Source organism: Macrosteles quadrilineatus, unplaced genomic scaffold (assembly GCF_028750875.1).
Source record: "Macrosteles quadrilineatus isolate MER2022 unplaced genomic scaffold, UCM_ALF_1.0 Scaffold_7__1_contigs__length_78375512, whole genome shotgun sequence".
Taxonomy (NCBI): Eukaryota; Metazoa; Arthropoda; class Insecta; order Hemiptera; family Cicadellidae; genus Macrosteles; species Macrosteles quadrilineatus.
The window spans coordinates 44264077-44281318 of NW_026542600.1; the positions used below are offsets into that span (position 1 = coordinate 44264077).

The 17242-nt window shown below is 33.1% G+C and overlaps 1 protein-coding gene across 2 annotated transcripts in view; it reads right to left on the reverse strand.

Annotated features, from left to right (window-relative positions):
• Window positions 1-17242, reverse strand: part of LOC128998192 (fatty acyl-CoA reductase wat-like) — a 42523-nt gene that overhangs the window by 15045 nt on the left and 10236 nt on the right. Inside the window, exons 1-2 of one of the 2 annotated variants that reach the window (XM_054424209.1) lie at window positions 8136-8194; window positions 5676-5941 (exon numbers count right to left, since the gene is read on the reverse strand). In XM_054424209.1, coding sequence (XP_054280184.1) covers window positions 5676-5941; window positions 8136-8145 — 276 coding nt within the window. In that variant the 5' untranslated portion in view covers window positions 8146-8194. Of the gene's footprint in view, window positions 1-5675; window positions 5942-8135; window positions 8195-17242 lie in introns of those variants that run through there. The other variant, XM_054424210.1, reaches the window with a different exon arrangement.

A 17242-nucleotide genomic window follows, 5' to 3' on the forward strand; every position in this document is an offset into this window, starting at 1 on the left:
TCGACGGCTTGACGGTTGGTAAATAATATTACGTTATCCTTTGTTCTCGGAATATTTTTATAATGAAATAACTAATTGTTTTTTCATGGTGGGGTAAATAGCATTCGCACCTAAGAAACCTTAGAAAACTTATTTTTGGCCCTTTTTGCGGAGTATGAAAAGTATTAAAGTATATATAATTTAGTGCTTAACGATTGAAACTATTTTTCTTAAGTAATTAATTTTAGCACGAGACCACTTTAATTCCCAACCAGAAGGGACATAAGTACAATATATCTGACAAGTGTACAGTTGTTACATTGATCAACAATTTGAAGATGTTTTTGGCAGTTTTGCATCTTGACGACACCACTTTATAACTTAAGTATAATTTAACCAGTCGTTACTATGTTTTAGAGACAGATGTACAGCTTTAAATCTTTTATACTAAGTTTGCATTCCGTAAAACATTCCAAAACACTTGCGTCACAATAAATTAGACAGACAATTCTGTTCAACATACAACAAATATTCGAACACCTTTTTATTTTTTCACAAAAATAAAGCTTCGCAAAATTGTTCATGTGTGTGTAGGAGTTTTATTCTTGTAATGGCATAGTCTGTATCCTCAATGTTGTATAATGAATAACAACACGACTTATTATGCACCCGCCTACGTGGTATGTCTGTAGAAATGACTGTACATTTACCACAAACCTACTCTTAATTGCCAAGTAATTAATACTGAACATCTGATCATACTGAACACCTTGATTAATACTGAACAGTTATACAGTGTGAAAATTAAGTCTTGAAGCAAATATGTATTTTTAAAACCTAAATAGATAGAAATATTTTTTCTTTTGTAGCATTGATTCTTACCTTAACCGGATGACCGTGGCGTGGCGGGATGGCCTGCATTAGGCCTGGGTGCAGCAGAGGGTGTATGTGTGTGTGATTGTGTGTTAGGGAAATACATTTATGTAATTTTGTTACACCTATTTGTTTATTTCAATCTTTATTGTTTTATTTTGTTAATGTTTATCATTATTGTTAGTTTTTTAGAGGTTAACTGTAAGAAAGGACCGTGAGGTCCTAAGTTCGCCTCAATAAAGAAGGATTTTAATTTCATTTCATTTTTAACAAAGGTTCCGCCATTTTTTACACCAAAAGTGACTTATTTTTTTCAAATAGCGACCCCTCATTTTGAAGGGTTTCTCAAAAGAAACACAATGACGCAAACCCGAGGTGAATATCTCACCCCTAGCCAAAATGACAGGCATTCCAAAATGGATGCTTTTTCACATAAATCAAATTTTGGAATACCCACCATTTAAGCTAGGGATGAAATATCTACCTCGGGGTTTCGTCATGTATTTCTTTTGACAAACCCTTTAAAATGAGTCACTCAATAGGGGTTGTTATTTAAAAAATTATCATCCCCTCCCCCTACCCTGTTATGGAGATTAAAAAAAATATTTTTGATGTAAAAATTACGCGACCTTTGTGAACAATCAACGCCACAAATAGAATATTTCCATCTATTTCGGTTTAAAAAGTACAGATTTGTTTCAAGACTTAATTTACACACTGTATTTAGAACGTATTAAGGTAAGATATTCGTTACTAATACCATTTACTATACACCTGTGTATAGTCAATGCTAATACTAACCACATTCTTTGTTAATTCATTATCATTAATTTATGTAACTGGTGTGTTGTAACTATAATTGTAGCATGTTACTATATAGATGCATTACCACATAAGGTTAAGTTATGTGGTAACTCACCATCGGACTAATTTATCAACAGTTTATATGCGAAGAACTTCATTGACTACTGATGTAAACAAATGTCGGTTACAGAACTGTATCACTTGCATAATTGGTTTGGCTCCAGCAATAGCAGGTTATACATAACAAATGCATGCCACATTCTGATCCTATATGTGTGTGTGTGTGTGTGTGTGTTGGGGGGGGGGGGTTGTCCATGAGCACGACAACTCGAGTAACAATGGTTACAATATTGTCCAATTTTTATGACATTTCGTACATATGCCTAATCCTGAGTTTATTTTAACGACTTCGAGAACCTCCAAAAACATAAAGAGCGTTGTTTATTTGTTCTATTCTTGACCCCCAAAAATGCAACTTCCCAATTTATTTCTAACCATTTTCTATAGCTTAAAACGAATAATTAAATATGTTGATGCCCCGATGTACGTCTAATAGTTATGGGGAAAACTGAAAAAAACTGTAAATTTTAAATTTCCATTGGAAACGAATAAGCTCTTGTAGTTGGATTCTTTATGGATATATTTTGATAGATTTTAGGAAGTTTATTTATTTAATACTAAGCTATTAACATTCCAATAATACACACTTCATTATATTCCCTGTAGAAGCAAACGTACTTACTTGTTTAACTTAATGTTACTTAAACAGGGAATATATCAAATAAATTTAAGGAAATATAGCAGTGATAATCCAACCAGGCAAAATGGAAATTCGCTTAGTATACAGGTTTGCTGCAAGGTATTTAGTACACTTCAATTGTCCAGAGTTGATGAAAAAAATCAAATTATCTACCTTATATGTTTGTCCTAGTTGTACTAACAACTAATATCTTATACTATGTTATTTGTAATTACAAATATCTTGTAATTAGGTATACAAGTTTGTTGAATAAACTATATTAAATAGCCTAACCATAACAGTGAATAACTATACTGTAAAGGTCGTCATATTTACACAAACTCTATTTGTTGATCCTAATGGTCTTGTGGTATTCCATTCTGTTTTATTTTCAAATCAAATGTAGCTATTACACATCTGGGCCTGCACAAATATCTTTGAGATAGCTAAATTCTTTAAGAAATATGTATTTGATATTACCATTTTACAATACAATTGTTTGTAAAATACCGATGAGAAATTTACACTTACATGAAGGTATAAGTAAACGAATTTTCAAAATGGGTATGCTTACTGTATAATATTAACATGTGTAGGTATAATTAAAACCAAAATTTTGGAATTTTGCTTACTCAGATATATTTTTAGATCTCCTTTTCTCCTCATCATACAATACGAGTTTGGTTAAACGAACATTAATTCCTACCAATTGATAATTTTAAAATTCCATTTAAAATATCCACGTAAGGGATATACTGTCAATACTGTGCATTGTATTTTACTATATATATTGTATTTAGATAAGTAAAATATATATAATTATTTTATAAATAATGAATAGTATATTTAAATGTGTGTAATAATAAAAGTTGGTCATATTTAATAGTATTTCACTTGTTTGGAAACTAGGGAAACTAAAGCCATATAAATTAAATTGAGAAATAGTTATTTCTGAGAGATTTCTGAGAGACAAAGTCTCTTAGTTACGAAACTTCCAAATAGGTACTATTAATCTGAGTGAAACTTGCCTGCGAAAGTTATTACCAAGATTTTTCATTTTGGTAATTGCCTCACGTGGCAAAGAGTAATGTTTGGCAAGCTCATGAGTGTCGAAATAGGTAATGAAAGTTGACATGCCAAGTTAATACAGCGCCAACGCATAAGTCCAGCTAGCGCACTGCACATAGCAAAGCGCATGGCATGTGCTGATGAATGGTGATGAATTAACCAATGCCAACTAAAGGCCGAACTGTCCGTGTCAATGACGCAATATTTACTTCCTAAATTAATTATTTTAGACATTCTGTCTACATAACGGTGAAATAAATTATACTACAATTTAAAAGTTTTAATAATGGAGGTTGAATTAAGAGGTAAATATACATTTATCATTTTAAATGACCCTGTAGTGTTGTGAATATAGTATTGGGCAGATAAAAAATAAAATGGCTAACTTGTATAACCTTGGATTCTACTAATTAAAATATATATGTACGATGATCAATATATAATGAGTCACAAGCTCAGAGGTTTTTGACCTTAAAATGTCGCTTTTGAAATTACACTGGAAAAATCTTTAGGTGGACTAAAAAATATGAATAAATAAAATAAAATCAATTTATTCTTAGTTTGGTGAGGATTTACTCTATTGCATGTAACATATGTGCGTCGTGTTAGGTACTCTTTGTTACATTCAATGAATTATAAATCAATTTAATTATGTCTCTATACGTATAATATATAGTGTCGAGTGTTGATTGATATCGGTTAAAATTCTAAGTATGCTATATTGTACTAACTGAAAAATTAATAGCCGTGAGTTTTATGAAATAGCTGAAAATGCAATAACCTCAGTACCAGTAAATTTTGAAGGATGAGGCGTCGTTTGCGAATGGTTTATAGCATTTAATTGTGCTATTATATTCTCAATTCACATTTAATAATTGGAAGACAAATTTTATTTATACCATATAATGACACCAACTCTTTTCTAATAAATATCACTTGGTTGGTATAATTGGAATATTCAAACGGTATTGAGATTACAGAAGTAAAATTATTAGGTAGAAAGTGGTAGTAGACTTATTAAAAAAAAATGTTGTTACCATTAATGATTATTTTCAGCAATATGCGTAATATAACCTAACGTCTAGTGAATGTAGGTGCATCGCTAAAATTGAAAAAGCCATATAAACGAATGAATTTAAAATAGACTTAGTGGTAATTTTAATAGGCTTTTCTAGGTTAAAAGACCAAAAGGGCAATAAGGTATTAAAAAAACTCAGTACTTTATAGGGCTTAACGGTTTACAAGAATGCAGGCTAAAGAATAAGTTTCTGCATTCTAACACTCCAACTTTAAATACTTGATCAAATGGCCGATCCTTACTATACAAAATACATAAACACCCTGCAGCCTAAATGAATTACTATTTTCTTTAGCAAGTTTTCATTCTAAATTTCTTTGTATAATATAATCTAGTATGAATAAATTGAGTTTGCTGCTACAATGATCCAACAAATTTTCTGATTGATGTTAAAACCCTATAATGAAAGAAAGATCTTTACAAAATTGTTATGAATATAATTCCGTAAAAATAAACCCACATCAACTTATGTATTCTCCGTGGGGGTTAAATAGGAGCCAAAAAACAACATACGTGGAAAAAAATACCCCCACTGCAGCGAACCTGCCGACTAAAAGAATTTCCACTTGTCTGAATTGATTTTCAATTTAATCTAAATTAAATAACCGACGGTTGGTTTACCGAGTACCTAGGTTTGCTGCTATAAGGAAACTAATAAAATTAAATATTAATAGTTTAGTATAAAATAAATAAATTTGACAAGTTATAAATATATCCATAAACAAGCAAACTACAACATTTTACAATATTCTCTATAAGAATAACATGGAAATTTAAACTTTAATTTTTTTTTATTTTCTCCGTTATGAATAACCGTTCAAAAACACTTTGATATACTAAACTATTTTTTAAGCTCTTTAAAAGAGTTAAATTGGGAAATTTAGGTTTTGAAGTTCAAAAATGAGAAAACCCCATAAAACCCCCCATGGTCCGACCATGCTGGTTCGCGAACTTGTTCAAGTTCATCCCACCTTACACCTTTAAACCAAATTTCATCAAAATCGGACAAAAATTACTAAAGTTATCGCGTTCACGGACACACACATATATATATATCACATAGATATATATCACATAGATCTATATCTTGGAATATCGTGCATGGATGTTCAGGTTGTCACAAAAGTCACTCACAGGATCGTCAAAGATTTCGTCGACTCGTTGATGAACACCTTTGCCCTTCTTGGGTCGCACGATCAGCAGAATCTGACTGACTCCGGGGCAACTCCTGAGTAGTTTCTCCATCAGAACCTTCCCCATGAACCCGGTTCCTCCCGTGATCAGGACCACAGAATCCCGGTAGAACTTCTGGATCGGCGTCTCCTCCGCCAGCTCCGTGCCTTGGGCATCTAGAGCCTCCGTCCCCGGCGACGCCAAAGTATCCGTTGTCATTATAAGATCTGAAATCAAATGTATTGAATCAATTTTATGGGATTTTTGCACATAACGTACATCCTTGGTTAATACTTATACATTCGGGAATGTGGTATAATTATTTTAGCAGTACAAATCCAGGGTAATTTGATTCAATTGTTATCCAAGAGTAACATAAAATGGATGATTCAATGTTAGTAATTCCACATTTTTTATCAGCTAGGGCTCGAAAGATATCGTTAAGATTGAATAAAACTAAAACCAAGAAATGAAGTAGAAAGTAAATGATCAATGAAGTAAATGAAGTAATGAGTAAAGTAAATCGTGAGTTTTTAGCTGCTTTATTTATAAAATTCATGTGTTGGGCTCGCACAGCCTTAGAGTAAGCTATGTAAAGTGGGGTAAATGTACAGGACCTACCTTACCATGAAGATAAAGGTAATTCCTTGTAGGGAAGTTTAGTAAAAATTAGTTATATCAAAACAAGTCATCAAAGGGTCTTCTTTAGCAAGCTTTACCATTAAGTTTACACATTATTCAGTTTTATATCATAGGGACGTAGCCATTTATATTAGTTTTTATTTTATAATTGTAAATATTGACGCAGCCTAACCAGCTTATGCTGGTATCAAGCCAAGGAGGAGGTAATAAGGTAATTTCTGATTGACGAAAAGAAAAATAACCAAAAGTATTATTCAGTGTTTGATTACTTAATTCTGTTTCATTTTAAATTTGTTCACCCTTAATATACCATACCGTTGAACAGACCGATTTACATTCTCATAGTGAAGGTACCAAAAAAAGTGTCATTTTTTACTATAATTTTTTTAAATGCACGATATAAAATACACATACTGTAATTCAACATTACGAATAGATTAGTTGTGAGATATGTAAACATTTGTTATACAGAGTGTACAGGAACTGTCTACCAATATTTTAGGGCATTGTTCCTGAGTAAGAAACAAACCTAAATATCATATTTAAATTGTCCGGAAGTCCTTAGTTACTCACACAGCCGCTATTTTGTTTTTTCTACTTATTTTTTTCTAAATAGCAGTTAAAGATACGAAATTGAAACTTTGCACAAACATTTAAAACAACTAGGAAAAGCGACAAAAGGATTATGAAAATTTTTCCAATTCATAATATTTTTGTAGCTTACTTAGGAACAGTGCCCTAAAATATTGGTAGAGAGTTCCGGGACACCCTGTATAGAACATTGATAATGAATTGTTCACGCGTTCGTTAAACTTGCAGTTTAAATTTAAATGTACATTAGTTCTAAATGTAAGAAACTAGGTTATAACATCTATATCATAATAACTTGTAGGTACAGTATGTAAAAAACACTAAACGAGGCAAGCCATTTTCATCCAAATTGAAGCACTAATTTAAAAAAAATTAAGACAGTTGGCATTGCTTTCAAAAATTCAACTAAATTATATATACGTACAATTTGACCTTAAGGCGTATATACTTTTTTTATACATCATACTTTATTCAATTTAAATTATTTTTGCATGTACATGAACATCCTAAAGTACTATAAGATCAAACAAATGTCTAACCTCATTATTCTTCTAATTTAAAAATCTTTAGTTAAAAAATATGTTTACTAAAATTATAGTTTTGTATGTTTTTCTATAATTTTAGTAAAATTAATCAAAAAAGTTTTGGCTAAACAATGTGCTTGGGCAACCAGTTCATACAGGAAACTTGTATTAAAAGGCTGCAATTAAAACTGTTACCTTATTTATTGTAATTTAATTACCAAATTACGTTTATTACAACAACTCCGACAAAATTTTTCGTGTAAAGTAACAACGAAAGGCATTTTTAAAATATTTCCCAATGATCCTAACATTTTCTATTATATTTTGCATTTGAAAGTGACGCACGTATTATTAAACATACAATACATTTGTCGTTGGTTTAAAATATATAAAACCAATCACCAAACGACACGAATACAACACTCGTATTAATTTCATCTAATAGAATACAATAGTTAATATTCGTAAGAACATGTCATCGAAATTCTTCGTATAAAATAATATGGATCTCAACGAAAGGCAATATAAGAAATATTTTAAAATAATCCTAATAATTTATGATACATATTGCATCCGAGGGAGTTATTTCAAGCCAATATTAAACATTCACTTAATTTGTCACTTTAAAATATTTAATTAAACTAATCAATAATCAAACACTCACTGTCTTTCATGCCTAGTCCCTCACTGCTAGTATCCGATTCGCGTCGTATAGCCTCACACTTATCACTGAGTCGGCGCTGACGCTCCGCGGGTTATATAGGTGCGGCAACGCGGGTTTTCCGCGAAAGATAACACTTCTAAGTCACGGGGAGGGAATCTTCCACTTAACGCCCTTGAAAACCACTTGGAGGGGGTAGTAGGTCAGTCATGCCCAGAGTGACCGAAGGCAACGAAACAATAACAAACATTACAGAGGAGTCGCCAAATATAGAGAAGGTACCCCCAAGGTCGTACGTTGGCACCATAGTATTTATAGGTGACATAATCCTGCTGGAAACTGTAATGGTCTGGAACTCTCTGTACTAGAAGCTACCAAATAAAACTATCAAAACATGACTTACAAACATGTTTACTAGACCCTACTTTCTCTTGAAGGGATGGGGGTGATGGATTAGTGTTAGAGGGTAAGATAAAAGTGTGAGTGTTTAGTGTACTTGGATACAACACACTAACTCACTTGTGTTGTTGTGTTGTGTGTTGTGTAACTCACTTCACTTGTTGGTTTCGTGTATTGTATTAGGTTACTTGTGTTGAAGAACACACCAAGTAACACAAAGTACATCAACACATGTCATCGAGGAATATTCTTCGGCAAGCTTTGTGATCGAAGCTAATTGCAACACAATTAATAACATTAAGAACAAGATTTCATGTTGGTATTTCCCTACCAGTTGTTGGTGGTGTTATAACATGGTTCGTATGCAACCCAAAATATATTCCTAATAGTTTTCCTTAATTACTAATGATATTCGAGAAAAGTCACTTCTACGTTTTAAATTAAAATCTTATCCATTCATAACATCTCCAAATAATGTAATAGTTTTGTATTTTATTTATTGATTATGTTATGTTTAAACACCATCTTGATTGAAAATATGACATGTCAATTAAAAGAGTATGCCAATTTATTTAGTCTCCTTCACACAATAAAAAGTGTTAATGTTTCCTAAGCTTTGTACGTGGCAGTCAAATCTTTGTACGAATAATACATAATAAAAAAATACCCCGCCACAGCAATCCTGCAGACTATGCGAATTTCCATTTGTCTGATTATATTTTTACAAAAATATATCATTTAAAATGTCAGATTTATTCTCTGTTGAAATAAAATTAAGATTAATTAGTAATCAGGTTTGATGCTACAGGGAATGTATTGGTGTGTTTTCAGTAAAATGTTAATAGATTTGTATGAAATCGGTCCCTGGTCTAGTTCTTACAATGAGACCTACGGTAACAATTTATTTCCTAAATGGGAAATTTGCTAAAACACGTCTTCAAAAACCTTTCGATGTATCCTCACGTTTACTGGAAACATTTGAATAACGATTACTGAATCAAATTCTCTATGAACCATGTAATGAAACCTAACTTGACCCAAATTCAAAACATTTTACATAATATACAAAAATCGTCCTTTGCTACAGCTCATGTTAATTTAAGATACATTAACTTAATATTTTATAATTTTTCAGCTATGTTGACATGTCACTGTCAAAGATAAATGCGTTTTATCACGTTTTATGCAACTGCTGAAACAGTTGGAGTTGGCAACACGCTAAACCTCCATGACCATCAATGAAGATTGGAGTCCATTCTCCAATGCTCCAGTACTCCAGTGGTAAAGTAAAGTGATAATTGTCTCCAGTTACAATGTTGCCATGACCTACCTTCTCTGTCTTTGTCGTACGCGTTCACCAGAGAAGGTTTTTTGCAGAACCACAAGGAAGTTTCCCAACCGGCAAACTCGGTGTGCAAACAAGGCTTTAATTACTGATCGGATCCTACTGTTCCAATATTCAAATATTATTCTTGAATGGCAATTGTTCTTTTTTTCTTTTATCACATAACATCACCAGGATAAAAGTTACTTTTTTCCGAGTCTATCGAGTCTAAACTAACAATTTCATTATTCGCATAGTTTAAAATGATTTAACGTATTTCGTTATTCCAATTACGATCCTATTGCCACCAACTGTGCCATCCTAAAAATACAGGACTTAGTATACAGTACAATATTTGCGTGGTCGCTGTGATGAATTAAAATTAAATAAAATACCTTTAATAGTTAGATTGTTAACGCACCGAAGAGAAAAGAGTAGACGAACCTTTAAAATCAAGTACCTACTATAATTATGTGCACGATAGTTCATCTTGGATCCTGTAGACCGTTATATATCCAATGTAACTGACAATATCCAATATATTTGTCGTGCGCGTAATAATCAAATGTAGTATACATAAGTGTAACAAATAGTATCGTTTGAAACTTGCTACACATGTTTCGGCAGTTTTTTTCAGGCTAACAAAAGGATCCACTTCTTGAGGTACCGTAAAAATAAGTTGAACACATGTTACACAACGATTAAAGAAAGGCCTATAAATTACACGCGTGTACTTTGCCACGGGCACACTTGAAGTAGACTTGTTTTTGTGTTGTGTGTGGCATTCACCAAGTTTCTGACATAACCTCATGAAGAGGATTCTTTTGTTAGCCTGGCAATAGAGGAGTTATAAAACCCACCGAAACCTATGTAGCAAGTTTCAAACTATATTACTTGTTGAAGATTGTCTGACGAGGTTATTTGCTGTTTAGCCATTTGTTATATAATGTTCAATGCACGATCTATTTGTATAGTCTGTTCAAACAATTTTACAAAACAGAATCCTCGTAGTAAACAAGGTTAAAACACTATATGCCTAAAGGTCTCTTAAAATTGTTGTTGAAGAGGGATTTGAGTGTTTTACAGTACCATTATAGATCACCTCCATGCAAAAATGCCGCAGTCATTCATGTGTTGACTATCCCGACATTCCGCTAGCTTACTGGATTGTGGAGATGCTAAAGCGATAACTTCGTGAGTTATATGACTTTTATTTATATTTATGGACAAAATCCACACAAAAACGCCATTCGTGTGCCACCGACCGGAACCTGTTTGCAGAGGCCGGTCTAAGTTCACTGTCAAGGCGAGGGGTCAAGCACCGTCTAGTGGCTAGGCTAGGAGCTCCAGTCGGAGTCATCTAACATGTTTATTGGGCTAGGTTAATGCCACGAAAATCAATATGTTGTATCATAATTCTGTTGATTTATAGTATTTAATGTTTTGTTAATACACTGTCGGTTTTTAACTCTTTCTCAACATTGTTTGTTGCGCTCATTGGAATGGATAGAACAACTGGAATAGATTATCGCTGGCTTTGATATAGGAAGTTTTACAACACATAGAACATTCCCTATCTGACGTACCTATATTTGTTTAAAGATAGCAAATAACTTTTTAAGGTCGATTCACACACATCAGTCCAGTCACAGTCTGATCACAGTTCAGTTTCAGTTGCATCCGTAATTAATTTTATGTTGGTAGATTCGTCCCATTGGGTACGACGATGAATGGAGTGTTCAATCGAAATCGATCATCATTAACACCAACATATGTTTTTACCTATCTTGTTAAAACAGTATAAGTGTAAATACAGTATATCTTTCAAGTGTTATTAGACGTATTTTCATTTACTTTCCGTAAAGATGGCTTTGCTGGCTTTCAAATTATCGGGCAACGAGATTATCACATAGGAAAGAAACCATTGGTGAATGGTGTGATTCGAATCCTTGTCTCCCTGACAGAAGTCCCGCGCTCCTACCGCTACACCAGCAATACCCACCTTAGCAGGGTAAAATAAACGTATTGCGATACAATAGTCTACGGATCAAGTCATTCACAAGATCCCCGTTACTATAATACTGTATATTACCACACACAACGTTATCAACCGCTAAACTTCAATGTAAACAAACTAAGAGAGAAACACGAGATTCCAACTAAACCCCCAGATTATGACGTGGCTGCTAAACAGTGGATAGTATACGAAGCAATCCAAGGGAATTATTACCAGGGTCACAGTTTTACTTAATTAACGTCGACGGAAATCAAGTTTACTTTATTACTTTGGAATGTTGTATGGTGTAATTGATACGATATAAACACGGCTGTGGGTTGTGAAAACTTCCTCCATGTTGTAAAAATCAGATCAAATATTCAAACAAATCAGGGTGTTTCAAAACTAAACAGGTGTATTTTCTGTTAGCCTTCATGAACACAACTGTTTAATGCCAACAATGGAAAGAGCGTGTAATTTAGGTTTGTGTTTATCTGGTTATGTATAGTCTTGCCTCCTTGATTAGTTGTCACAAAGTGTTTTATTTACTGCAAAAAAGGCGTTTCGTGTGTCGGAGATGGCTCAAACTGGAGTAGTTGTGACGATATAAACACGGCTTTGGGTTGTGCAAACTTCCTCCATGTTGTAAAAATCAGATCAAATATCAAATCAGGGTGTAGTAGCCATTAAGAAACAAGTAAACCAGAGTTAAAATCCAAGAAAAAATATAACCATGTCAAAATAAACTTATAAATATTAGGCTTGTTCTATTGTTGAAATTAACAGCTGTTTCAATCAAGGAAAACAGAAACACCACCTGTATAGTGCTGCGACATGATACGCACTTTTTGAAGTATACTGCACTACATTATGTGCAAGGTTTACCAATATGTTACATAAGTTCTAGTAAATTTGTATACGTGTTTAAGTTGCTATTGTTTATTCCGAGGTTCGCTAAGCTAAATACATCGTGCTTATCATGGTTAATAACATAGGTTTTTGTATTTCGTCATTGGGACTTTTTAATAACATTTTAATGAGGTCTCTCCGAGTTTTAGTCTCGTCACCCTTAAAGGCAGACTTTCCCTGAGGAACGTCGTCTTGAGGAAACCAATAATATTTCATAATAGCCTGATTTGATATATATCGTAAGTAGAATTTATAATCTTACTTTAATTCGAAAAAATGTTATATTTCCTCTGTGGTAATCGGTTACAAGTCACATTGTTGTACTTTGACCGTAACCATCTTTTTACCACCTTGACCTTCTTTTACCATCTTTACATTTCACATTAACTATCTTTTACCTTAAAACATAGTAAATTGTAATTCTAATTGAAACCCGTCAAGCCGCACCTCACCTTAAAATGCGCCGATTTCGGACACAGACCACAACCTTGATAGACACAGTAGTTATGGATGTTATTACAGAGCCCAATTCCGGGACACTCGATACCCGCGACTTTTTGTACTCCTAAATTTTAACCTATCATTATCCACAGAAACACGATTGATTTATATGACCTTAGTTTTTTACTCGGAACCAGCTACACAATTACGTTTTCCAACCTGTACTCTAGACTTGTAGCAAGTTGACTACTCGACTTCCTATCGTATTATCTTGTTAATCGTGTATGCATTATCTAATACAAGATATTACAGCTTCTAGCATTTAGTATCAACTTGTTTGTTTGGGAACTTTTTTTGTTTATTCAACCAGTATTTGTCCTATCTAGAGTTAGTCCAATTACCGGTTTGATATTACTATTTCAGCTTAGTCTTGTCAAATATTTTAGTTTTTCAATCCCATCTCCGCGGTATTAAATGGCACGGTTGACTTGGGTTACTCTCTAGCTGTAAACGTTATATTGTCTGGAATTATTTAATGGGTTCTGTGTAAGAAACTTTCCCATTAAACTTTGACATCAGCTTATGACGGTTTTTATACATGTACTTAATAGGTACTTTGACACAGTCTAGAGCGACCATAGCAGAACATCAAGGAGTCGTTACCACAATTAGTCATTGGTGACAAAATTTGATTTGTTTGCAAGCATTCAAGGTTTTGGCAGCAACACCAAGTATTTAAAATGTAAATGCAACGTTAGCGCAGACAACCATTTGTCATTGTGACGTGATCTGTACTGAAAATCCTGCTGCGACGTCAGTTGCGAGATTATGTATGCTAATGGCTAACAAATCAATCCTCAGCTTGCAAAAGGATACGTGTAGCGCCAAAACATCATACAAATGTTGATAGTACTACAAACAGTGTACACAGTAATGTAGTATAATTGTCAAAATCGAGTACTACATCTAATACTTGCTACTTCTACAGTGGTTCAGTTTTTACGCAAGTATTGGAACACGACACTCTGGCCTCAAAAAGTTATAAATATGATATTTCAACCCAATGTGACTCCAGACAAAACTATAATTTTATATGTATAAACTACATCCCCGTGCACTTACAATTTTACAATTTTTACAATTTACAATTTTACTTAAATTTTACCCCCTAAATAATGTGCATTCTAATTGGAACACTGAAAGCAGAAAGGGGTTGAGATTGCAAGGGCTTTTTCATAAAAGCGATACTGTAAAGTTCGTATTTAAATGCACAAATGCAGCAGTCTCATCAAATTCATTTCATGCGGTAGATTTTATTGGGGAAATACCTAAAATCGTATATCTATTCTGAATATATTACTATTGATAAGTTTTTTCCGTAGATTATTTTCACAATATGTGGAGGTTTGGTTGTAGTTTTAACTTCCGTAGAGTTTTTTCTCCGGTATATTCTAAAACTACATCTTTGCACTTAGTGATTAAGAACTAACGAAGGTTTACAAAACCTCATCCTTTACATAAGGACTTAGTGTGACCTTTGCCAGGGCAGATAAGAGCTCTTTTTGCTATTAGATTGATGGGAGTCTTCACTTCTAACACAAGGGAAGTCCATCGTATTGGAAACGATAATGATATGTCTAGGTTTTTGTACTACGTAACCTCCAAAAGGCCATTATCATTTTAACTACATGCCACTTATCCAGCATGCGGGTGTTTCAATAAAAAATCCTAATCTTGACTATGATTAGGTTAAATTCTTACTGCATATTAAATGCCACTTTCAGCATAGAATATTCTATAGATAGAGGCATACATCATTAACCTTAGCTGTATATAGAGTACGAGATTATTCTTACAATGCCAATGCCGAGGCTAATTCTTTTCTAGTGTCAACCACCTAATTAACTATCTCAATACTATAGCAGTTTACATTTACTTTTTAAGATTTTTCTTCCGGTGGGTATTCGTAATTTTCTCCCAGAGATATACTTGGGGTTAGGAGTGTTACAGTTAAGCTATAGAGGTATATTGGTAAGACGATGAGCTGTTTTGCCATTTATTAGAATGGTGAACAAGAACGCCGTTGGACAAATCCATCTATTGTTGTCATACAATTATGTCAATTGAATTTTATACGTCGTGATGATTAGTTTTTTGTTCGTTTTCTATTATTTTGAATGAGACCCTTGGTTTTCATAGATCAATTGTTGAGTTGATTTCTTTCTAGGCGCTCTTTGTAATGCATTTAATTTTTATTTGAGGAACCCCAACTACAGGTTTTTCATTGAGAAGCCCTAATTATTTGATCTTTAAGTAAAAAATGTGTAGGACTTATTTATACATGTTGTTTTCTTATACGTCTTGTAGTTCTCATTTGACAGCCTGTAGAGGACAACGAACTCTTTAAAAATTTCTAATTCGTCCAAATTATTTGTTTTCCTTTTTATTATTGTGAATAATGTAGCAGGTGAATTGGAAATAATATCTTATTTAAATAATATCCAACTTTGTTTTCATCAAATGATGGATGTAGTTGGAGGCCAACATGTTGAAGAGTGCATTGGGAGACGTTTTGAAAGAGGAAAGGAATGTCGACTAAAGGAAGTGACGAAACCTAATCCTGGGTAAGGTGATCCCGTGAAGGTTGATGGGGAAACAGTTTAAAAGTGGATTACAGCATAACACATAGGACATGAGACTGCTTGATGAACTGAGGGAGACAGGTTAAGATGGTGAAAAGAGTTGATATGTTAGTTTAAAGTAAATCATACTTCATTATGATAAAATGTAAACAAATTATTCTTACTCGTTAAATATATTTATTTTACTATAAATAGTATTAAAATTTATAAATAGTTTTAAATAAATAAATAAATTTTGAAGCGATGTAAATTGAGTTACAGTGGAACCTGGAAAACAAGTCACCCTTAGTAACAAATGTCATTTTCAAATCAACTTGAATTTATTTCACCTCTAATCACATGGTGCAAACCTCGATAAGAAGTCGACCTTGGTAACGAGTCTTATTTAATGATCCCCATGAGAGTCTTGTTATCGAGGTTCTGCTGTATATTCATTATTTTATATATACAGGGTGTCCATAAAAAACGTTTCAGGACTTTGGCAAATGAAGAAATGAATCCTCATACTAAACACAGAAGATAACTGAAATATAACGTTTTTGGTTTAAAAATAAGGCAAAGTTAGTCGGGAAACACTTAATTTTGCCTGATCTTACAACTAAAAACCTTTCTATTTGAGTTATTTGTCATCCGATATTTTTAATCTTGGAATCCTTTGATAGGGAATTAAAGTACCAAAAAAAGGTATTCTTGAAATGTTTTCATACAATCAGCCATTTTTTTAGTTATTTAGGTTATAACAATTCAAACGGCCGCCATTTTTTAAATTTAAAATCGGACCAACTTTATTATTTTTTCTATAATACGTCTTGTGTATGTTAACATGCTTACCAAATTTCATAATCATCGAATGAAAAACTTCAAAGATAAAAATAGTTTTGTATAAAAACAAAATGGTGGATATCTGGGTAAATATGCATTTTCGGATATACCTTCACATATACTTTTTCTTCCTTTTAGGATGAGGATTCATTTCTTAAAGTCCTGAAACTTTTTTTTATGAACACCCATATCAGTCGTATAAAACTAACTATTCTGTTATTGACTTTACTTGCGAAACGTTACATGAAAAGGCGTGGTTACAAACCGGTGTTTGTTTGAATCCTATTACCACACAAAAGAATAGTATGATGAAAAATCTTCTTTTTTTAAATTATGTAATACAATTGAAAGTAAGGTCGCCTGCATTGTTCTAGCGGTGTTGTTTAGTTTTCTTGTCCTGTTTTTGTTTGGTCGATGTTTAGGAGTGGACTATTTTACAGATGAGAAGCGCGATGTGTTTTCGATGGAAATCTACAAACTATTGACCAAATTGTCAAACCAATATTGTCGCAATAGTTTGGTTACATCGGCAATTTTTGATTAAGTAAATAAGACTTGTTTGGTATTATGTTAAACT